Source organism: Amia ocellicauda, chromosome 8 (assembly GCF_036373705.1).
Source record: "Amia ocellicauda isolate fAmiCal2 chromosome 8, fAmiCal2.hap1, whole genome shotgun sequence".
Taxonomy (NCBI): domain Eukaryota; kingdom Metazoa; phylum Chordata; class Actinopteri; order Amiiformes; family Amiidae; genus Amia; species Amia ocellicauda.
The window spans coordinates 4,463,312-4,486,148 of NC_089857.1; the positions used below are offsets into that span (position 1 = coordinate 4,463,312).

General features: G+C 38.9%; 3 protein-coding genes across 9 annotated transcripts; 2 read left to right on the plus strand and 1 right to left on the minus strand.

Moving 5' to 3' along the window:
- Positions 1 to 222: 222 nt before the first annotated feature.
- Positions 223 to 4,139, plus strand: lysmd3 (LysM, putative peptidoglycan-binding, domain containing 3). Of its 4 annotated transcripts, none has more exons than XM_066711858.1 (3): positions 223 to 329; positions 2,293 to 2,570; positions 2,817 to 4,139. In XM_066711858.1, the coding sequence occupies exons 2-3, from the start codon at positions 2,298 to 2,300 to the stop codon at positions 3,387 to 3,389; spliced, it is 846 nt and encodes a 281-aa protein (XP_066567955.1). In that variant the 5' UTR covers positions 223 to 329; positions 2,293 to 2,297; the 3' UTR covers positions 3,390 to 4,139. The 4 variants fall into 4 exon arrangements, with proteins under 4 accessions (XP_066567955.1, XP_066567958.1, XP_066567956.1 ...); XM_066711861.1 differs by having other exon boundaries at positions 233 to 329; positions 2,298 to 2,570; XM_066711859.1 differs by lacking the exon at positions 223 to 329 and adding an exon at positions 353 to 578.
- A 111-nt stretch (positions 4,140 to 4,250) lies between these two features.
- polr3g (polymerase (RNA) III (DNA directed) polypeptide G) lies at positions 4,251 to 10,943 on the minus strand. 4 transcript variants are annotated; one of them, XM_066711863.1, is made up of 8 exons: positions 10,521 to 10,943; positions 8,796 to 9,008; positions 8,385 to 8,514; positions 7,677 to 7,772; positions 7,177 to 7,239; positions 6,734 to 6,798; positions 6,400 to 6,522; positions 4,251 to 5,923 (listed from the first exon to the last, which is right to left on the minus strand). In XM_066711863.1, the coding sequence occupies exons 2-8, from the start codon at positions 8,913 to 8,915 to the stop codon at positions 5,837 to 5,839; spliced, it is 684 nt and encodes a 227-aa protein (XP_066567960.1). In that variant the 5' UTR covers positions 8,916 to 9,008; positions 10,521 to 10,943; the 3' UTR covers positions 4,251 to 5,836. The 4 variants fall into 4 exon arrangements, with proteins under 4 accessions (XP_066567960.1, XP_066567961.1, XP_066567963.1 ...); XM_066711864.1 differs by having other exon boundaries at positions 10,517 to 10,943; XM_066711866.1 differs by having other exon boundaries at positions 7,704 to 7,772; positions 10,521 to 10,935.
- Positions 10,944 to 11,256: 313 nt separating this feature from the next.
- mblac2 (metallo-beta-lactamase domain containing 2) lies at positions 11,257 to 17,763 on the plus strand. The gene is made up of 2 exons (XM_066711862.1): positions 11,257 to 11,926; positions 15,444 to 17,763. The coding sequence occupies exons 1-2, from the start codon at positions 11,482 to 11,484 to the stop codon at positions 15,827 to 15,829; spliced, it is 831 nt and encodes a 276-aa protein (XP_066567959.1). The 5' UTR covers positions 11,257 to 11,481; the 3' UTR covers positions 15,830 to 17,763.
- Positions 17,764 to 22,837: the final 5,074 nt, after the last annotated feature.

Here is a 22,837-nt window from a genome sequence, read left to right on the forward strand (position 1 = left end):
TCAATTTAAATGTGTAATTATACCCAACTAATTAATACCATTATTTAGTGTGAAAATACATTGCAGTTTGACCAACAGACTAAAATACAAATCAATGTAATAAAAAAAATATAAATAAAATAAATAAATACAAATATATGAAGAAAAAAAAGTGGCATTTATTTAAAGGAAATAAGGCACATCCTCGTTTACATTGACAACAAGAGAACCCTACGCCAAAAAACGTCATTACGTAAGTGGCTGATGACGTGGCGTGGCTAAACAAACGCGCAGCACTTCGGGAAGCAGAGATGAGATAACGTTGGGACAGCTGAGCTCATGTATTTAAGGTAATTTAAGGTCTCATGCTGAATTCACCAGTCGTTTTTTTTTTTTTTAATTCAGGGAACTGCCTTATTGCGTGGAGGAAATCCTGTTTAAAACAAAGAAAACGGGAACGTTTCTTTCGAAGCTGCGGTGTGGTGAAGCACTTAACTGCTGTGGCACTACAGAAGCTCTGCAGATATGGCGGTGTGGATTTGGCTGGAGCATTGTCACACGTTTCTGCGTGGTTTACTTGTTTCGGCTGAGGTTTTACGGTAAAGATAGCACTGACTTTCCGTCTTACACGCACACGGTTATCGGTCGGGGGACACACAGCCTCTGATGCACACAAGGGTATGAGAGCCAATGCGGACAGATTCGTGCTCGGAGTCTTTGGCGAAGCGGGTTGTTTTGGTTGCTACAGAAGAGGAGTGTGTTTGATGTCTGTATCCTGAGATTAAATCAAATCCGTCTGCGTTTGTATGTGTGGGTAGGTCGTTAGTGTATGTTTTTCCCTGAAGTTGAACATATAGGCTAGATAGAGGGAGTATGTACTATCCACGACCCTGCTTCACCCAGTACATGGTCGCGCAGGGGACACACTGGACGGGGCGCTACTTTCTGTATTTCAGTCTTTCATTAAACCTGTTTGAAAGACTTTCCATGATGCTGGTGCACTTGATGCACAGGCGATGTTAAAGTCATTTAACTTGTACTGCCAAATCAAGTGGGTGAATCGCAATATGCAAAACAAAAGTGCCATGTGTCAGACAAATTATTTGAATACAGTACAAGTGCTATATATTTTGCAAATATCCCTAGTTTCTCATATGAATGCTCAGTCTAAAATGCCTAAAACTAATTACGTGCAATTGACATATTGACACGGCTCCGGTTAATTTAATTAGAGGGCTTTCCTTTACTATACACTTGATTTATTGTGAAATAATTTCTACTAAGGGTGATCCAGGACAGTTTGCTTAGTTTGGCATGTGTTTACCTCCATGCCATCCGGATTAGGTTGATGTCTGGTGATTTCAGTCAGCCACCATAATGATCTCCAAAAGCATTTTGGATCTTACTGTAACTATTCTAATAGCTTTGCAGTGGAAGGAATGATACTACTTTTAATTAGCCTTCTACCTACCAAGCTTTATCCCTTCTGTCCTGCAAATATGTCCCCCTGCTCAAAGCATACAACTGCTAATGCATTTGCCTGTATTTAGTTTACTTGTTTAATCTTTTTTTGTCACATAATTAATGTATTGTCTGCAAAGTCGTCTGGTTTCATCAGAACCTGGGTTGTTCACACAGATTTGTAAAATGTATTTTATTTTTTATTATTGAGTACTATCTGTGCACGGATGCATCTGCTAAATCAGAATATTCCGTGCCAAAATAGTTCCGTTTTCTGAAACTCACTGTAATGACTGTTGTGCATTTATGAAGCAATTTCATGCTTGACTGTGATCTAGGAAATAAAGTCCGCTTTGTAATTGTTCAAAGCAGAAAGCCTAGGACTGTACTTCCAAGCAGAGGACAGTTTCATAAATAATGTTCCCCAAAAGTGTCCATCCATTATTCGTATCAAAACAAATCCTACAATTGAAAATAATCAGTTAGTTAGGCTTAAACTACAGCAGTGGAAAGTTAATTGATGCACAGGAGATTAAGGTTACTGCTCTGAACTTTAGGTCAATGTCAGGGTTCATTTGCCAGGCAATCCAGAATCCATGATAATAAGATCTACGTGATTGGATGACGTATTTAGACTGATGATGGACATATACATTGAAAAATAACTTGACAGCTACCAACTCACCTTTAAAACTAAATTAATAAATCCATATGGGTTAAACACTTCTAGACACACATTGAGAACAGTGAGAGACATGGAGAACAAAGTGCAGAACCTCGCAGTATCTGTCACTGTGTACAGCCTGGTAATGATGTTCTTTGTAATGGTGTTTCTTTTCCTTTTCACTGAAGAGAAGATGACAGGAAGAAGCCAACAACATGGTTTCCAGGCAGCCACAGGGGTACAGCCAGCTAACGGAGGGGGACACACGTACATGTTTGCGAACAACACGACCTCCGAAAATGAGTGTTCGGAAGATGACAGCGATTGCTACGAGCTGCGGCCGAGAGGGAAAGAGCGCCTTCGCAGGAGCACCTCCAGGGACAGGATGGATGACATTGTGTACCTGGTCAGAGACATTAAAGAGGGCGACACTTTAAATGCCATCGCACTTCAGTACTTTTGCTCGGTAAATCAGCAACTGGTTATTTTTGTGTTTGTATGTTTTCACTGTAAAATCTGTAGATAGTAGTGAAGTTTATATGAATAATAAACTAATGGCCTTTTGTTTTTAGCAATAACTCCTTGGTGTGCAACAGCGATCACTGGCCAATGTATAACCTTTTGTGTTTGTTTTATTGCATCACAAGTAGCTATAGTAGAACTGATCCCATGTTGAAGGTCTGTTAAAACAAAATGCTGTTTTGTCTCTCAGGTGGCAGATATAAAGAGAGCCAACAACCTCCTGAAGGAGCAGGACTTCTTTGCACTGAGGTCTATTAAAATCCCTGTGAAGAAGTTCAGCGTGCTGACGGAGACTCACGGCCCCACGGCCCTCAAGCCGGGGTCCCTGGGGGCTCAGCGTCAGTCAACTCCAGACGCAGAGACCCTTACAGATTCCTCCTCGTCAACAGAAAGCGTCGGAAGTTTTCTCCAGGAAGTGGATAAGGACATTGAGCAGCTGGTGAAGTCCACCGACCCCTCCAGGGGCAGCTTGAACGAGGTTGTTTCCTCACTGGCCAGCCAGCGGCAGCTCGGGGAAGTGGATCGCAGGCCTGCCCCGCGCAAAGACCCTTACTATGGGGCCGACTGGGGCATGAGATGGTGGATGGCTGTTGCTATAATGCTGGTGGTGGGGATTGTGACTCCTGTGTTTTATTTGCTTTACTATGAGGTCTTGTTGAAAGCAGATGTCAGTCATCACTCCACCACTGAGACTGTCGGGCTGCCCAATGGGATTCCCACACCGTCCCAGAGCTCCCTGAACAGACCTCTCACAGCACAATAAGAGAGGGAAGATGCATATCTGGTTGCTTGGAAACATTTCAACCTAAACAAGCCCGGCTGCTCTGGAAGAGACGGCTGAAAAAAGCAAGGGAATACACTTATGTGCAATCTCTAAACACTCCAGGCCAATTATTTAATGTAATTGATTAGAAAGACAACCAAGAAATAAGGAACAACAGTGCAATAATCAAGGATTCTTTTTCCCAAACATTTTGGCAAATATTCTCATCATGGGACAAAGTTGTTTTAGAAGTTTGAACTATACTGCAAAGCTGCCACTATTTTATAATCAGGAATACATTAGTACTGTAATTTATTCAGGTGAAAACCTTGTGTATATATATGTGTGTGTATATATGTATATATATATATACACACACATGTATAAATCAGTATTGTTGTCTTTTCATGTTTAATGAAAAGGATGCTTCATAACTGCGATTTATTTCTTGAAGGTCTTAAATGCTTGAATTTATTAGCTTGCCTGGGAAGGAAAAAAAAAGCATTTAAACGGCAGAAACACAGGTTCTTCTTTTAGTGTAATAAATGCATGGTAGTGATATTTCCATTTTTTTATAATGGACACGTTACATTAAACTTCGAAGTTAAGTTGTAATATCTCTCAAATCTCCATAATATAGATTCTTATCTGTTGCTTAAAGCAAACGATATTCTCTCATGTGCCTTCTCCTTTTGGAAAAATAGCAAGTTAATGTTCAACAGATGTAATAAATATATTTTGGTTACACTATAGTGCTTCAGTGTTGTAGTTTCAGGAGGTTTTCAATGAAGATTTATCCAGGTTAATAGATACCATAGTATATTCAGCAGATGTTCATAAATATACATTACTGTAGGTAAATCATTTACTAAATTCTAATGGGAGTAGTTTATTGCATCTAAAAAGGATGGAAAAACATTTATGCAACATTTTAAAACTACTGTACTACACCATACCTTTTCAGTGCTTAGAAGAAGCACACACAAAAAAAAAGTATTTTATTAAAAATTCTCATCCTACACATTTCTGCTGCATAAATATACAAAATTCACATGGCTATGTAGATAAATAGATGTTTATCTTTGGTGCAGTAGCTTGAACAAAAAAATGTAACTTCATTTTGGTAGCATAATCATGCCATCAAGCCTGACACAGGAAGCACAAAGTGTACATATATACATAACTAGACCTGTATAATAAACTGCAGCAGTTTATTTTCGCATTCAAAAAAGTTGAATTGCAATTATTACTTTAAATTAGAAACATGTCTGGGATTATTTAATTTAAAATTAGACAGGCAGCTGCTGAATAATAGTGCTAATTGTTACAGATTAAACAATCCCACTGACAAATAAATCTTCCTACCTTTAAAAAAAAAAAAAAAAAAAATCCTTAATCCTTGACCACTTATGCTGATACAATTTAAACAATTTAACCATCATTACTATAGTCATTCCTTGCTTATTCCACAGTTACTGCATACATTCATTATTTAAGACATAAACAAGTATTACTATTAAATATTTTAGACTTCCACAATAACTGGATTCCATGTGGAACTATGCCTTGGATTCCATGTTACCTCATAAATTTGTGGATTGGAAATAAGTCATTTTAATATATATTTTTTTCTTTGTGCATGCATTCTAACAACTCGTTGCTTTTCTCTTAAATAAGGTCAAAATCAAGAGAGACAATACACACGGGCATGTATTGAAAAATTATAAAGTGTGAGTTATGATAGTAACCTTATATGCACAGAACTATTACCTGAAGGTATTAACTACTTTAGTAGAAACAACCAGTATTTACCACATTTCAAGCACTGATATCCTCATTCATTTTACAGAAACTAAACGAGGTGACAATGTTAAGGATAGATTTACTCCAGCTAAAGTTTCTAGCTTTACTTAATCTTTTTCAGTCCCAGAGACAAACATTTTATTAACAAATTATATCCCTAAGTTAAAACTGGCAAGCCTTTCCTGAATCAGTGTAAATGTACTGATGGTTATAAGATGATCTCGCTTTAATTACACCATGCTGCATTTAAACCAAACTATTCTAAAAGTATATGGTTACAGATTACTGGAAAGGATATCAAAAGTGAAGATCCTGCTCTTACGTGTCGTCTCTTGCATAGGAACAAAGTGATCCAAGTTGATATTGTACTGAAATTGCTCTGGACTGGGTGGAACCTTTTTCATTCTCCAGCATTGGCATGCAAATGATTTCGATTTGAATATGTTCAAGGCACATTATTTCTTGCCTTGAATTAAGCATTTTCATTAAATTCAAATAAAAAAATTATACTGTAAAGCATCCATATAAATGCTTGTTTGCTACATAAATGTGACATCCTGAATTTTTGTGTCAGTCCAATGCTTATGAAGCACCCTGAAATTCTCCATGAAGCAGATTATGTAAACGGTTGATGCAACAGCAGGTTAGTATGTTCCTTCATCCATGTTTTCATCGCTGCCAGCACCATAATCATCACCATCTTCAAAGTAGGAGGCGATGTAGTCATTATCCTATTCAAAAACAACAATCCCAAGAAAACAGCCATTACATTCAAATATATAGCTGATGCTAAATGATGTTCAATTCCCACCCTCCATTTCATTTTTTATATATAGATTTCTCTCCTTAAACCTGCACAAGACATATTTGATCTGGAATGGTTATTTTAAGGAAATGGAGAAATGTTTCAAACTCAGAAAAACAGTAATACAAGACAGTATACCCTCTCCTGTCCTAGACTGCAGTTTGCAAGTAGTAACACAATAGTTTAATCAATCACCAATTTAGCACTGGATCAAAGGGGACTAGATGCATTATTCTATTTTGAATTTCAAATGCCACTATGTGGGAACCTGTGCCACTCAGCAATATGACTTAGAGCTTAGTCTTACAGAATTGTCATATTATTATAATTATAACTTACAATTGTTATTGTACCATCTTTTAAGACCTGCATATTGCATGTGTCTGAAGACGGGAAAATTACCTCTTCAAACTCCTCCTCGTCATATTCTTCTCCCTCTACACCTTCTTCCCCCTCCTCTTCCTTCTTTTTCTTCTCAGCTTCCTCTTCATCAGATTTATGTTCGGCATCTTTCTTCTCAAGCTCCTAGACCAAAAAATGTGTATAGGCAGAAAAACAACACATAGCTGAAGTGCTGGAAAGTACAGAGAAAGAAACAGGACTGTTCACTCTACTTAAAGTGAACATCTTTGTTATCTGGAACACTTCTCTAATTCTCTAACCGCCCCCCCCCCCTCCATTCTCTTTCATGTGCAAAGGTTCCTGACAAAAGTGTATCTATGGAAAACACTCTTACCTCTAATTTACTCATAATTTCTTCTTTTCCTGCAGCTGATTTTGTTTTTCTTTTCCCTTTCTCACCTGAAAATATCAAAGATTCATGACTGTGTTTTTCTTCAGTTCTAACACCATTCTAGTACAAAACCAGTTTCTTGAAAGATAATCCACATTAAATGTATACCCATCACTAATGCACTACAAAAACACAGAAATTGAGAGTTTCTGCAATATCTGGTGGGATACGCCAATTCTATCTTAAATATTTAATCCAGTACAATTTTGTTTCTCAATTAAAACTATACATGGTGTTAAGCAAGTAATTGATTGTCCCCAGAAGTTAAAGACACTTTTGTTGTATGTGAATTGAAGATTCCACATTAAACACAATTCTGAATTCATGTTGTAAATAGTTTGTTTGTTTGTAGGATTTTACAACGAATTTAAATGATCAAGGCTTACATTTCTTTGGTTTTATTGGCTTTTTCCTCATGGGCATTAATTCTCTTGGAAGCCGCCGCCAATCTGCAAAATGAAAACAGCCAAGACTTTTAACAATGTAATATCTTCAAATCAATGTGATGAAATGTTCTGGGTTTGGGCTGCATTTGAATGGCCTTTTCCTCTACAGATGTTCAACACAAAAGAGAAAAAGTGGACTCAAAAAGGAGCAATGATAGAACCTAGTACAATTATTCACAAAAATAACATTTTAAGTGGAAGAGCAGACAGTACTACTCTATTGGGCCTAACAACTGGCACACAATGTATACTGTACTTAGAAATGTGTTTAGTTGGCTCATTATAAAGCACACAAGTTTGATACGCATTGTTAGAGAGGTTCGGACCAATCATAGAGCAAAAGCTAAGCCTTAGTGCAAATGAAATGCAGATGCTTGTGATTTGTACTCCTCTTAATTCAAAACAGTCATTGCATGCATGAGAAAATAATAGAAACTTACAGTCCAGAGTTCTTATGTCAAGCATACCTGGTTTCCACATGCTGTCCAGCTCTTGGCTGCTTTGCTGCGTGTACATTTCTTTGTATCTTTCCACAACTAAAGGACACAAAATACAAAACTGTCTCCTTGTATGGATAAACATCTAGAGTAAATCGTTTTGTAAAAACCTTTTATAAAGGCTAGTATATCAAATACCACTGTGCGACAAAAAGAGTTTGATAAGAAATGTAGGGGGTATATAATGTGCTTGTAAAAAAAAATGTTTTTAAAATCTACTTTGTATTGATTGTGTAATTTCCTATCCCTATCTTCACACCCCCCACACACCCCCTGCTACTGCCACATGGATATTTCTGTGTCTCTTGCTAACTCTGAATGTCATCCTTTCTACAGTTCTTTTCCCTTAGTTATTGAATTGTCTTGTTTCAACCAAAAGAAAAAAAAGGATAATCTCATCAGACGGAAGCAGCAAAAGCCTATGGATCCAATTTGTAACTACCACTTTGTGCTGATTTGTGCAGTGCAGGGTAATCTGAGGCCATATTGGTAACTCCACCTCTGATCGGAGGCAAATTAAACAGTGGACTAATATAGTTACTTTGGAACTAACCATTTTCTTTCCAGATTGTTCATTCAATATCGAGGAAGAACCGGAAGACAGTTGAGAAGTACATTCAATTCAATTCATGAAACGGATTTTCCGCTCACCTTTCTTTTCAGTGGGTGTCGGTATATTGTAAGGCAGGCGTTTCATGGTTTCCCTCATCTCCTGTTTCAGGGCCAGCATATAGTCTTCCTCTTCCCCAGTTTTCAAAGGCACGGGTTTGTTCTCCACATTCTGTAATCCACATAGTTTTTGTTTTATGTGGTCAAACATTACAACTTTATGAATACAGTTTATGGCAATTCCACACAATTGGCGGGCTTACACAGCAATTTCATAGTGAGCAACACCAAAGATGCAAGGCCAAAAACCATTCTCTACTTAAAATCGGAGGAAGAGAACAGACCTACGTGCACAATTTGGATTTTTTCCTTCATCGGTACAGCCTGTTTTTGCTACATATAGCACGGGCAAAAACACAAAGAGAGGCCATTACCAAAGACAAGGATACGCACCGGGAATATGGGCCTGGGCTTCAGCGTTGCTTCTGGTAAAGCTTCCCCTCTGGTGAGACCCAGAGCTTCAATATTGAATGTGAAGGAGGCAATACCCCGACCGCGCCCTCTTCCAGACATGGCTGCTCTGCCACACAACTTTTAGGGCAATACTTACGATCGGCGGTCTTCCTTCCCCACCTTTATGACCACCCTCGGCCTGAATCATCTATCCTATCAGAAACAGATGCAAAATATACAACTATTATTACTCTGCTGTAAGTTTGCATTTTAGAAAACTACAATTCTGTGAGGCCAATACAGAGAAGATACAGAGCTAAATGTACGTCTGAATAGGTGTGAAGAGAGTGTCCCTTTTGAAAATGGGACACTACAAGACCAGTCTAATGAAAATGTATGTTTATTTTGAATTTGTAGACCAAGTGTAATTTATCAAGTCTTTTCTGTTAATTAATTGGAAATCAGCAAACTCCAGTCTTGATGAACACTGGAATGGGTCTTGTGTTCATGCCAGTAAAGTCAAGGAGTTCACAGTCACACCCTGCTAATATTGACCACTACCCACTACTTCTAGGTCCATGCCATGTTCATCAAGTAAAGACAGACAGTTTTTAACACTTGTTGTTGTACCATAATAGCAACTGTCCATGACTGTATCTACAAACCATGGATTCCAGGCACTCCACCATTGCATAATCCTGAAAACTACAATTTAACTCATCTGCCTTGAAACAGGGCTAGACTGGCCATTTGGGTCTTTTAAATCCAATTAATTGTATCAAGTATATGTACCACAGTGTAGGGGGTTAATTTGCATTACTTGTGTAAAAGAAAGAATGAATGAAAGAATGAATGAATGAATGAATGAATGAATGAATGAACAAACAAAAACAGACTTCTTTAATGTATGGCGAGATTAAAATGTGGTATAAAGTCACAGATTTGTATGTAGCCTATCTGCAGTGTTTCAGTATTGTTTCGTTGTTGTTGTTGCATTCTTTATACAAAAACCTGTTAAAAGGTAATTACAATAATGCTGTTTACATAATACATAAATACAATATTATGGTAAGAAAACCACAAAAACAACAGACAATCACCGAATCAAATCTGGCACTTACTGCTAGTAAAATGCAGTACTTCCAGTGTGCCACTCTACATGCTGCAGAAATCCTGTCCACGCATCTGCACGGTGCCTCGGGCGCTCCCGGCGCATGCTCACTGCGGTGCACCACGGATATAGCGTGCGCTCAGGGTAACACGTGGTGTAAATCAACAGTAAGATCGCATAGTTTTTCCCAATAAAGTCATATTTTTACAGTTTTTTTTTCCCCATTCCTAATGTCAACACGGCATTCTTTTTTCCACGGGTCTGGTTCTTTCGCTCGGTTTTTATTGCGACATGAATCAATGTATACACGTATGCATTTGCATTGTATAGAACCAGCCTAATCTATCACGCTACATAGGCGATGAGTTCACACACACATTCAAACAATACTGATTCTCAGTGGACATGATGCACGTCAACGTGGCCGATTTACTATGTTTGAATATATTTAGAAGGGATATTATTACACTAAACAAAATGTGTGTACGGTGTTGCTTGTTTAGCAAATAACAGTGTACAGTGCAAACAAAATAATACTATTAAGGCCTGTATAATAAGATCATTAACTAGGTTACATACATAGCAATGTTATAAAGTCAGCGAGGTTTACCTACTGTTGCAACACTGAAATGATGTTTCCTCCGCCCCCAGCAGTTGTTCTGGACGGATTTGCAATTTAGCAGCCGCTCGTTCAGACTGACCACACATTCTGCAAAACACACACACACACACACAGGGCTACTCGCTGCCTGAGTCGAGGGCTGATTTCAGTCCCGTCAGCAAAGCTAGGTTTTGTATCTCACTTCATACATTGTCATTGTATCAGATCTGTGCTAGGTGTAGCCTGCAACTGTGGAGGACGGGACCTGTACACTGCGTGCCCTGCAGGGTGGGGGATCGTTTCAGTTCAAACGCGATAATGATTACAGTCTGTGAAATTGTGTTATTATATGAATCCGAACAGTTTATCACAATAATTATTAAAATATGGTAACCTTCTTAAAAAATAAAAGCAAACAGCATATTTACATTGCTGTCCAAGTTATTAGAATAAAAAAAACGTTATTTATACAAATTATGTATAAACAATATATATATAACCAAATATAATCTGTAGTCGCTTCCGATTTGAGAGTTTAATTCAAACATTTCATTAAAACTGGGTGACTTAAACTGTTTTATCACGTCCATCTATACCATTGATAGCATTTGCTTTAGTAGCGTTCGTGTGCCGCAGATGTCCACAGGTCTGCGCTGCTCCGCCAATGGCATCGGAGGAATTCTGCAGATCTGCGCAGAACTGCGGGAATCTGCGCTACAGAACGCGAGCAGGGACGTGCCCCATGTAGTGGGCGTGTCTAACAGTGCCTCGAAGGCGGGCAGTGTGCGGTTAGCCAATCGGGCTGCTCCTTGCAGGAGCGCCGCTCTCAGATCTGCGCGGCGGCCGCGGCTGGCGTGGGAGGGTCTGTGCGGCGGACGCGCTAGTGCGTATCGTATGTCCGCATAAACAAATAAGTTTTAGTTCGCGTCCGCCCTGGCAGCTCGGCTCTACTTGCTCAGTGCTGGGGGTCCAATATGTCTGCGGCCGTGGACTGGTACGCACACAAGTCTCTGGGCGAGGGGGTGTTCTGGATACAGGAGAGGTTTTACGAGTCCGGCAACAGAGCAAACATCTGGCTGGTTCGCGGCTCGCACCAGGACGTGGTCATCGACACCGGGCTGGGGCTGCGCTCCCTGCCGGACTACCTGCACGCCAAGGGGCTGCTCGGAGAGGAGTCTGAACGCAAGAACCCGTTGCTGGCCATCGCGACCCACGTCCATTTCGACCACTCCGGGGGCCTGTATCAGTTCGGCCAGGTGGGGGTTCACCGGGCGGAGGCGGACGCTCTCGCCAGCGGAGACAACTTCGAGACGGTCACCTGGCTGTCGGACAGCGAGGTCGTGCGCCCCCCGGCCCCCGGCTGGAGAGCCCGGCACTTCCGAGTGCAGGCGGTGCAGCCGACGCACATCCTGCAGGAAGGTGAATATGTGTGATGGGATTGTGATCGCTTACATACTCTAATGGAGATGATGATAAGATTAGCGCCTGTGATGTAATGCAGTAAATGAAAAGCAAGGGAGCTTGTGCAAGTGTCAGTGATGATGTGAGCTAATGCGCCATAACACAGCTTTCACATTTGTACAACCAACAATTCAACAGGTGTAATTTAAGTTTGTTATACATTGGGTAAACACGACTTTGTACTTAATAATAATATTATTGCAATTATCCAAACCTCTGTATAGTCAGCTGGACAGGGAGTTAGATGTATGGATAGTTAAACTGGATGAGGAATACTGGGAAGGAATGCGTTATTTTAATTCGTTATCGCTTTTCATATCGCTTAAAATACACAAGAAACAAAATTACATTAAACTAACCTGAATTCTAAATACGCTAATGTAACTGAACTATTTGAAAGCTGTTGATGGTCAAGCACCACATAAATTAAAGCTGCTTAAGACAGCACATCTGCAAAGCTGGATTGCAATTATTACTTAAGTAGAGTGGAGGCAGAAGAAGTCAAGAGAACATGGTCAATACCAAATGTGATTATTGTCGTCTTTACGGATCCGTCTGCATCTTGGTTACCGGAAATCATCTTGTGTGCTCTACCTTTTGCATATTTCAGACAGCAGAGATGTCATAAGCGAATTAATATTGCATTGTGGTTCTGGCAGCTCTCCAATATATTCTTCTCTCTCCCTGTCCTGGTGGATCGGCAGCATTGTAATGTTTAGCAGCTGTACAATGTCCTGTAGCATTTTCTTCATAGAGAAACACTTAATCTTCTTCTTAAATATGCTAGAATCACTTAGAGAATCTAAGTATTTAATAGCCTGATATATGTATATGTGTGTGTGTATATATATATATATATATATATGTATGTGTGTGTGTGTCAATTGCAAGTGGCTAACTGGTATGTACACTTGCACTGTTGTATTATTTTGTTCATTTTTGTCCTCAACCCGTAGAAAGCATTGAGCAAACATTATGGGAAAGGATTTCTCCTAAATTGTTGATCAGCCCAGTGACCATATTTATGCATTGCCTCATCCTGATTAATATTGTCTGTGCGAAATGAGACCTGCAGTGCATGCAGATGGGTCACAGTAGCGTGTCTCATTTCTGTCTGGAAAGCCGGATCTTTCTTTCGATTTTGAGACACTGAAGTGGATTGATTTCAGTCAGGAAACTGGTACAGGGAGGGCTGAGTAACTGAACGCCAGAAACTGTGCCCTCACATTTGGGCACATAACCTTCACAAAGTTTTTATTCTGTCCCCTCTGCAGGATGCAGCATATAGCCTAAGTATTATATTTCTTTCGATATTGACTGTCCTTATCTAACAGACACATAAGCGTTGTGCATTTCTGACACTCATTAATGGCTTATTGTACATGTACTGAAAACCTGCAGTGAGTGACAGCAGTTTTCTCTCCTGTTTAGCATTTCAGATTTAAGGCAGTGAGAACATACCTTTCTGTTAGACCAGGGGTTTTCAAACCGGTCCTGGAGTACCCCCTGCCCTGCTGGTTTTTGTTCCAGCCAAGGTCCTAATTACTTAATTGAAAGGTATATTGCTTTGTTAGGTCAATTAAGGGTGCAATTCAGCAATTAAGACCTCAGGTGGAACAAAATCAAGCAGGGCAGAGGGGGTACTCCAGGACCGGATTGAAAACCCCTGTGTTAGACTGTCCAAACATGAATAGAGAATTATATCTGAAAATAGCCCACCAGTGCTTCCATAATCCAATGTAATGCTGAATTCAGAAAGTTTTCCACATAAGCCAGATAAGTATTTATGTTTGTTTCAGTGTGACATTACAGGTTATGAAATAACCGACCGCACTGATGGCATTGGCCATGCTGCCTAAGACTGCAATATGTATGCTGTATGCTGCAATATCGTTCCATATTTACAAAAACAAACACACATCTGATTTACAACCCATTCATTGTCCGGTTCTGTCACAGTTCAGTTTAATTCTGCATCATTGGACGTAGAAAAAATGTAAACAAACAGAATCACAATAACATCACAAAGTACTTTTGTTTTGAAGGTTGTCTAACACCAAACACATGAGGCTAGTGGCAGGAATAGATTATCTTAAATTTAATTAACAGAACAATGATGTGTGTTGTACAGGACACTTAAAGGACTGAACCTTCTTTGTCACAGATTCCAATCAGCAGAAAACTTGACAGTAAAGTTAAACTAGAGGAACATTTATTCACTAAATCCACACATTTTATTAAATAAACACTGTCTTGGCAGCCCAAAATTAAAATAACAAGTTCCAAACTATAAAAACTGGTTAAAGCAATACTCAACTTCTCTGCTAGCCCAGGTATTACTGGCACTTCTATCAGCTGCTATTGTTGCAGTTCATACAATGCAGTGCAACTGGCCCTTCAATTCCATTCACTTCAACCACTCAACAACAAACAACTCTCCCCACAGTCCTGAATCTCTTCTTGAATACCTTTTTCAGCTAGCGTGGTGTTGTCATAACAGCACTTCATTTTCAGTTGGCAGCTGCATGTGGTCCCAAGCAAAGGAATTAAATCTCTCCATCTGTGCCCTCAATTCAGTCACATATTGTGTAGGACTGGATGTCTCTTCCTCTTCGGCTCTCTAAAACACCAAGGCCAGGGCTGCATGGAGCGCATGCCCAATTATCAGCTAATCTGGGGTATAACCACTGGCCTCCTGATTCGGCATGGTAAAAGCTGTAGCTACTTATCACCATTGGCTCTTTCAGGTAATTGGTTCATAACATCCACAACTGTCCTTTCAATGGGAGCACCAACATTGTACCGCTGGAATGGATTGTGTTGTCTCTTAAGTGGACCTTTCTTTGCTGCATTCATCACTCTCGCAGAAGCATTCTTCTGTGGAGTTAAGTCACATAGCATTCCTTCTCCCTGGCTAAGGTCTTGTTCACTTCTAGATTAACAACTTTAGGTTTTTATGGAGTTCCCTGAGTGCCTCAGTCTGCATACTCTTAGGGAGAAGTGCTGAGCTTCCATTCTGTTTTGGTCCTCTCGACACCTGCACAATACTCCCTGTAGTAGTCCTAAGGAGTGCCACTAGGATGAGTAGGTCTTTGCTGCTGTAGTGTGACAAGTCATGTAGGGTGACGGCTGGGCTTACTTACTAATTTTCTTCCTACTATGTACACCCCTGGCAGTTCATTACCTGACTTGGTCTCCTTGACAGCCCAAGAGCATTCCTGTGGCTGTGGCCTTCATGGTGTTTAATGGTAAAATCGTACTCCTGGAGCTTTGGCAGCCATCCTACATATCCTATTGATTATTCACAGAAGTATGTGAGGTTTAAGCCATTAGCAGCCACTTCACCAGAGCTGACTCTCCATTTTCCATGTACAGTAATGCTGCTAAGAGTGTTCTGTACCTCATACTTCATGTTAACACATTTTTTCCCTCCTAAAAAGGCTGTGCTGTTTATATTGTGTACTGTTTTATGTAGGGGACGTCATTGACCTTGGCGACAGGCAGCTAACGGTGATGCACATGCCTGGCCACTCCAGAGGCAGCATCTGTCTCCATGACAAGGAACGCAAGATGCTCTTCAGCGGTGATGTGGCCTATGATGGGTCCATGATAGACTGGCTGCCGTACAGCCGCATCAGCGACTACGTGTCTACCTGCGAGCGGCTAGTGGAGCTGGTGGACAAAGGTCAGGTGGAGCGGGTGCTGCCAGGCCACTTCAACACGTTTGGGGCGGAGAGACTGTACCGCATAGCGTCGAATTACATTTCCAACGCAGGAGCCTGCCACCGGCTCTCCATGGGAGCCATGAAGTCAATCGCCAGCCTGGCACTGCGGGCAGCAAATTCCAGGAGTGGATGCTGACTGAGCAGCACAGGGCTGCAACCTTTGAGCCTCAAAGAAGGAAAATGCAGTAGTTTAATTTAGGAAGAGCTCAGTATCATAAATGCACTAATTGTAATTGTTTGACTGTATAGCTTTAAACTTCTGTTTTGTTTTTTTGGTCTCTGCTAAAAAAAAAAAAAATCACAATACTAATTCCAGGACTCTTGTGAATGCAGAGAAATAGAGGAGATTTATTTTTAATATTGTTCCTAATAAGATTTTTGCTGATCCTTTTTGGAAGACTTCAAAAATGCTGTTTAAGTGCAATATAAAACTGGGCATAAAAAGGACATTAGGTGGTTCTTGATGAAATTTTGAATTTGTATTTGAAAAATAACAAAAGGATCCAATTTTTTATACACCAGGTTGACAAAGACGGAGGCTGAAATGAAATTAACGAAATTGGTGCATAATTATTGTGCAAATCATATTGAGTTGAGTGGGTGAAACACTGAAGGATAATGCTAAACGTTTTCTAGTTAAGCAAGCACTTATCCAATATTGCACTTTTTGGGAAATCTTGAAAAGTGTTTTTAAAACAATGTCCTTATTTTGCAGATTATCCTTAATTCAATGGTTTGATTGAGTTACATCTACAGTAACTCTGGAAAAAGGTAGCTCTGGGGAGCCAAGCCTGCCAGCATGTGAAGTAAATTATCTACTGGCTTACAGATTCCTGTAAACTAAAATTTCACATCATAATTATCAATGAACTTGGATGGTAATTGGCAGCATTTCAGTGAACCAAATATGAAAAATGAAAAACAGGCCAGGAGAAAAAGCTATTGCACTGAAAGCCAAATTGTATTACGCGCTTAACATGATTACAGCTCAGTACTTTGGTGACTTCAGATGTGGAATGGAGGAGCATGGAGGGACTATGGACATGTGTGATTTGGAAAACTATGTGTATTATTGAGCTGCTGCCATGTAGAGTGGTTGATGATGGATGCTGCATGATTTCCTTGGCATCGTACGTGGTTATTAAGCAGCCTATAGTGGTATTCCTTTGCTTTTATTGTGTATCTACCTTAATGTTGCTCAATCAGATGGTTATTCATACAGATCAGTCTGTGAGAGACCCATCTTCACTGCCTGGGTCATCGGTGTTCTTGAACAGGAGAAAGGACCTGACCAGAGGCATCACGTCTCCAATCCTAAGTGTTATTGAGCAAATGTGATCTTCTGCCTCTCCCTTTATTAAGAAAAGCACCAGAACTGCCTTGATTGCCTCTTGATTACCCCCCTGATTCAGGTACAGACCATACAGAATGGACAATAATACCAAAGGGTTTCATTCCTGATTGTACAATTTAGAATGATAATGTGTATGAAAGAAAATGCACTTGCATAAATGACTGAATGGTATGATTAATCTGAAAACGTATATAATGTATGGGTTTATTAGGTTATGAGATGATAATGCATACTGTAAATCCTACAGTATATAGTTTCGGTAATCAATGAACCTATGTAAAAAAACATATCTATTTTAAGCATTTAACTACACATTCTTAATACTTAGCAACTGTAAATGTGCTTAATATTTAAATGAAAGAGAAATACAAAACCAAGGTATACACAAAATGCTTTCTTGTTTTACTGGATGAATCTGTAATTTCACAGGCTCATGTACAGATGAGAGAGAGGAAAGCATAAGAAAAAATGACAGCTGCTGCAAAAGTGCAGGCAATACCCACTAGAAATTAAAGTAATTCTGGGTCTTGTTTATGTTTATGACTGCATGACCTGAATGTGTGATTTATCTTACTGTCAAACTTATTGCATCGGTTTGAGTGTTCCAAATGCAAATCTGCTTCTGTTACTGAATAATTTATTTTTACAGTATTGTTTCAAACCTTAATGCTGGTAAGCTACTTAAAAAAATTATATATATATATATATATATATATATATATATATATATATTTGTTTTCTTCTACAAACAAGTGTTTGGAAGTGATCAAATAGTTTTGTTGAAAGATTCAAGGAAAAAAGCTTTTTTTGTGTTTTATTTAAATGTGAAAATGTTATGAAGATTCCTCATGGTCAGATTTGAATGTTTATATGAATCTATTTATAGTATATTAATATATTTTTTGTTGCAAGCTTATTTTGTGCTCTGACAAAATACTAAAATAATGAGCTACAGAGTTTGTCTTCAAACCAAATTTGTATTCTATAATATGTGAATTAGTAAATTAAAATGTCATTTGTTAAATGTTATTACTTTATATCAGCCAGATATTGTGAATAAAGTAGTGATTATTTATATTAAGCTATGCGTTTTAATTAACATTTGCTTATGGCACAAAAGTACAGTATGTTTTAATTGAATGGATTGGATAGTAAAAAGGAAAATGTATTGAGGATAGGCTACTCTTTTAACATACATAAACCAATTCCATTTATTCTTCCCACGTTTGAAGAAGGGTTGGGCGATATGACCTAAAAATAATCTCTCTTTTTAGATGGTTGAGCGATACACGATATATATCTCTATTTCTTGTTTTTCTCCAAACAAGCTCCAAAATAAGACCAAAGATGTCTTTCTTAAATCATGAAACAATAGATAAATTACTCTACTATTCCTCTAAAAACAATGCGCAAAATAACAAATGCTTGCTGTCAAACTACATGTTGACGAAAGAGCACGGAATACACTCAAGCCTGCAGAATACACTTCATGAAGCCTGCAGAATGCAACCCATTTCAGCGCATGTGTTGCATGCTTACTATTAATTTTGTTGTTGTTATGTGATGTGCACACACAGTATTTACTATCACATAACAACAACAAGGCAAGTAATAGTAATCATGCAACACATGCGCTGTAAAATTGTATAGATTCAAGTAGATTTACCACATCTGGGTTTATAGTGCTGCATTTAATCGGTTAATGATCAATTTCTTCACTATGACAGACGAGCGGGGAGGAGCTTATGCGCTTGTGCTTTAAAGTTTATTTTTGTTATTATTTTTCTATATGTTTGAACCGGGGGGGGCCTGGATTGAATAGCGCTGCGGGAAACCCTGTATATGTATATGTATATGTACACCGATCAGCCATAACATTATGACCACTGACAGGTGAAGTGAATAACACTGATAATCTCATTATCATGGCACCTGTCAGTGGGTGGGATATATTAGGCAGCAAGTGAACATTTTGTCCTCAAAGTTGATGTGTTAGAAGCAGGAAAAATGGGCAAGTGTAAGGATCTGAGCGACTTTGACAAGGGCCAAATTGTGATGGCTAGACGACTGGGTCAGAGCATCTCCAAAACTGGGCAGTACCTATCAAAAGTGGTCCAAGGAAGGAAAAGCGGTGAACCGGCGACAGGGTCATGGGCGGCCAAGGCTCATTGATGCACGTGGGGAGCGAAGGCTGGCCTGTGTGGTCCGATCCAACAGACGAGCTACTGTAGCTCAAACTGCTGAAAAAGTGAATGCTGGTTCTGATAGAAAGGTGTCAGAACACACAGTGCATCAGAGTTTGTTGTGTATGGGGCTGTCAGGGTGCCCATGCTGGCCCCTGTCCACTGCTGAATGCACCTACAATGGGCATGTGAGCACCTGGACCACGGAGCAATGGAACAAGGTGGCCTGGTCTGATGAATCATGTTTTCTTTTACATCATGTGGATGGCCGGGTGCGTGTGCGTCGCTTACCTGGAGAACACATGGCACCAGGATGCACTATGGGAAGAAGGCAAGCCGGCGGAGGCAGTGTGATGCTTTGGGCAATGTTCTGCTGGGAAACCTTTGGTCCTGCCAGTTATGTGGATGTTACTTTGACACGTACCACCTACCTAAGCATTGTTGCAGACCATGTACACCATTTCATGGAAACAGTATTCCCTGATGGCACTGGCCTCTTTCAACAGGATAATGCGCCCTGCCAGAAAGCAAAAGTGGTTCAGGAATGGTTTGAGGAACACAACAATGAGTTCAGGGTGTGGCTTGGCCTCCAATTCCAGAGATCTCAATCCAATCGAGCATCTGTGGGATGTGCTGGACAAACAAGTCCAATCCATGGTGGCCCCACCTCGCAACTTAACTTGGTGCCAGATACCACAGCACACCTTCAGAGGTCTAGTGGAGTCCATGCCTCGAGGGGTCAGGGCTGTTTTGGTCGGCAAAATGGGGACCTACACAATATTAGGCGGATGGTCATAATGTTATGGCTGATCGGTATATATGTGTATATATATATATATATATATATATATATATAACCAATCTGTAATCGCTTCTGTTTTTAGTTTCTAATTCAAACATTTCATTATAACTAGGTGACTTTATGATTTAGTTCATTTGCTTCCATTGCTTTAAAAAAAATCTTAATATAGCAAGTATAGCATTCAAGATCATAATGCCACGAACCCATCTGTTTGTAAAATAAACATGCAACTTTATAAGCAGTTGCTTTTCCTGATTAGGGACCTCAAAACAACTAATTGACTAACATCAACACAAATTATTCAACACTGACACACATTTGCTCCCTCCTCTTCATTCCGTCTCCCGCCTTACCTTTATAAATGAAGAAGGCGATTGGCCGAATAAAAAATTACTGATAAGTGTCTTCTGCAAGTGATTGGCCACAAAGTTTGACAAGCATTTCCTGCAAAGTGATTGGCTGCATAAAAAATGAGTTACTCCTCCCACATTCCATGGTTTCTGGGGCTGCAGCTATACATACATTTGCATAAAAAATTAAAAAACGTGATACTTGCGATATAAGCATTTTTAATATATCCCAAAAACTCGATATATTGACCAAACCTAATATGAAGTATCATAAATCCACCTGAACATGCATCTTTATGACACTACGTTTAATTAATATGTGTTAAACTCAGTGATTTCCTAAATGTATATAAAGAGACTAAGGATTTTGGTTTGCTGCAAAAGGAAACAGATGGGTAAATAAAAAATGGGTGTTGAAGTTAGTGTGTGGAGGAAAACTGAGCATTAAAGTAACAAGTTGCAATACCATTTGTTTCCTGTATGATCATTTTTAGTTTTGATTCACCTTGTTTAAATTTATGCAGTAGAAATTGCACTTTAAACGAATGTAAACAGAAACAAGCAAAGAAACAAAAAATCCATACAACCCTAATATTTCCATTCCTGTAAGAGAATTGGATGTTTGTTAATTATGGAAAGTTTGTCATTGTAAATTGCATGATTCATTGAGCGTGAAAGCATGGTTAATTACAAGAAAGCCATAATCAGTAACTCGGTGTAAGGCTTGTTCTGAAAGTGATGGATATTAAAGACTACAGAAAAAAATAAACCAAACTGTTTCTACTATATTGCTCTGATTGTATTTCATCTTTATGTAAAAAAAAATCTTTATAAAAAAAATATGCCATAGCACCATACTCTCTTAAGAGACATGGAGCAGGTCTTGCAAGTATTGACGTATTGTACCAACATATTGTAAGGACTGGTGTGGACATTCCCACCAAAGAAATATCATGCAGCTACTAATATATCCCTGTGGAAATCTTTCAAGTTTTTGTATTGTCTTACTTAGACCACTAAGGAGTTAAATGCCCTTTTCCTATATTACAGTGGAACATGAGTCTCAATTATATTAATAATTACTGCAATTAAAGTACACATGCATATATATGTAATAGGCAACTATTAATATATTACAGCAGTATAATGGTTTCACAACACTGGCGTTATGAAGGTGTTTTGCAAGATAATATTATTAGATGATAATTGCATACAGTCACAGCAAGCATTTTTAATGTAATTGTGTGTAATTTCAAAATAGATGTCTAAATACTTAAATTCTACAAGCTGATAAAGAGTAAATGCTGTAATTTCAACATGTCAAATCAACTGCTGTTTGGTCCTATTGTGCAAGCAGGTGATACAGATGCCCCCAGTTTTTCTTTGTTTGTTTGGTTTTTTTTTTTAAATCAGGTAATGGTACTATATTCACAGTAAACTATTTTTTTATTTTTTTATTAGGAAGTAATTCTGAAGAATAAATATGACAACTTATTACTGATGGTAAAATCATGTTTTGATTTGATTAAGTATTACAATGTAAACCCTAGATCAACTAATACTAACATATATCCCCAGCATATATGAATTCATCCCTCCTTGTATGAAGTAGCATGCAAAGATACACACAGACCTATGAGCACTTAGCTGTGAACAAAGGTAAAAGCTGAAAGTAGCCAGGGGCAAAACTTTTAGATGCCATTAAGGCTATCTGCTTGAAAGCTTAACCCAACAAATTGTTAAAAGGAATGCACTGGTCTCAGTGTGTTATAATGTAAAAGTATATATGATGCCTTTTTATAGTGTTTTATCTGTTCAAAATACAGTTATGTAATAATTATTATTTTCAGATGACAGGAGTTTTTATGTCAGATTTGATATGGGGGAATCATTGTAGCTGTTGTGATAGTAGTGAGGACAATCCTAATGGTCTTGCAAATTACAGTGAACTCTTATACATGATATGAACCCTAATTGGAGAAGCAAGGATAGATAATTAAACTATGATGGATGTTGAACTATCTATCATTTATATAATCTGGAGCACACCTTTTAAAAATAAACAAGCCAAAGTATGATATCTCCTGAATACGTAGCAAACATTTCTATTTGTGTTTAAACTTGGTATTAAAAAGAAGGGTAGCAGATTTAAACAGTATGGTTATTATTTTACCATTCTTATTAATATAACCCCTAAAGGAGTCTAAGTAAGACATAAACAACTGAAAGAAATGTATTATGATATTCAAGTGAGTAAGAAAAGAGACAATAATTGTGATTCCAAGTTGTTTTTAGGAGGCAGTAGTCGATATACGTGTCTAAACATTCTTCCCGCAAAACACTTTCAACCCAAGACACGTATTAGTTACTGCCGCACAGGCTGTCGGGTAAAACCGTTACTGCTCAACCAAACCCCAAGACACAGTAGAGACCAGGAATCTGTCCAATCACAACC

Excerpts from the sequence above, each read along its gene's own strand:
- polr3g (XM_066711863.1), bottom strand. The coding sequence starts at position 8,915 with ATGTCTGGAAGAGGGCGCGGTCGGGGTATTGCCTCCTTCACATTCAAT. Across the intron at positions 7,240-7,676 it reads TGACATAAGAACTCTGGACT|ATTGGCGGCGGCTTCCAAGA; the intron begins GTAAGTTTCTAT and ends TTCATTTTGCAG. Across the intron at positions 6,523-6,733 it reads AAATTATGAGTAAATTAGAG|GAGCTTGAGAAGAAAGATGC; the intron begins GTAAGAGTGTTT and ends TTTTTGGTCTAG.
- lysmd3 (XM_066711858.1), top strand. The coding sequence starts at position 2,298 with ATGACAGGAAGAAGCCAACAACATGGTTTCCAGGCAGCCACAGGGGTA. Across the intron at positions 2,571-2,816 it reads CACTTCAGTACTTTTGCTCG|GTGGCAGATATAAAGAGAGC; the intron begins GTAAATCAGCAA and ends TTTGTCTCTCAG.
- mblac2 (XM_066711862.1), top strand. The coding sequence starts at position 11,482 with ATGTCTGCGGCCGTGGACTGGTACGCACACAAGTCTCTGGGCGAGGGG. Across the intron at positions 11,927-15,443 it reads GACGCACATCCTGCAGGAAG|GGGACGTCATTGACCTTGGC; the intron begins GTGAATATGTGT and ends TGTTTTATGTAG.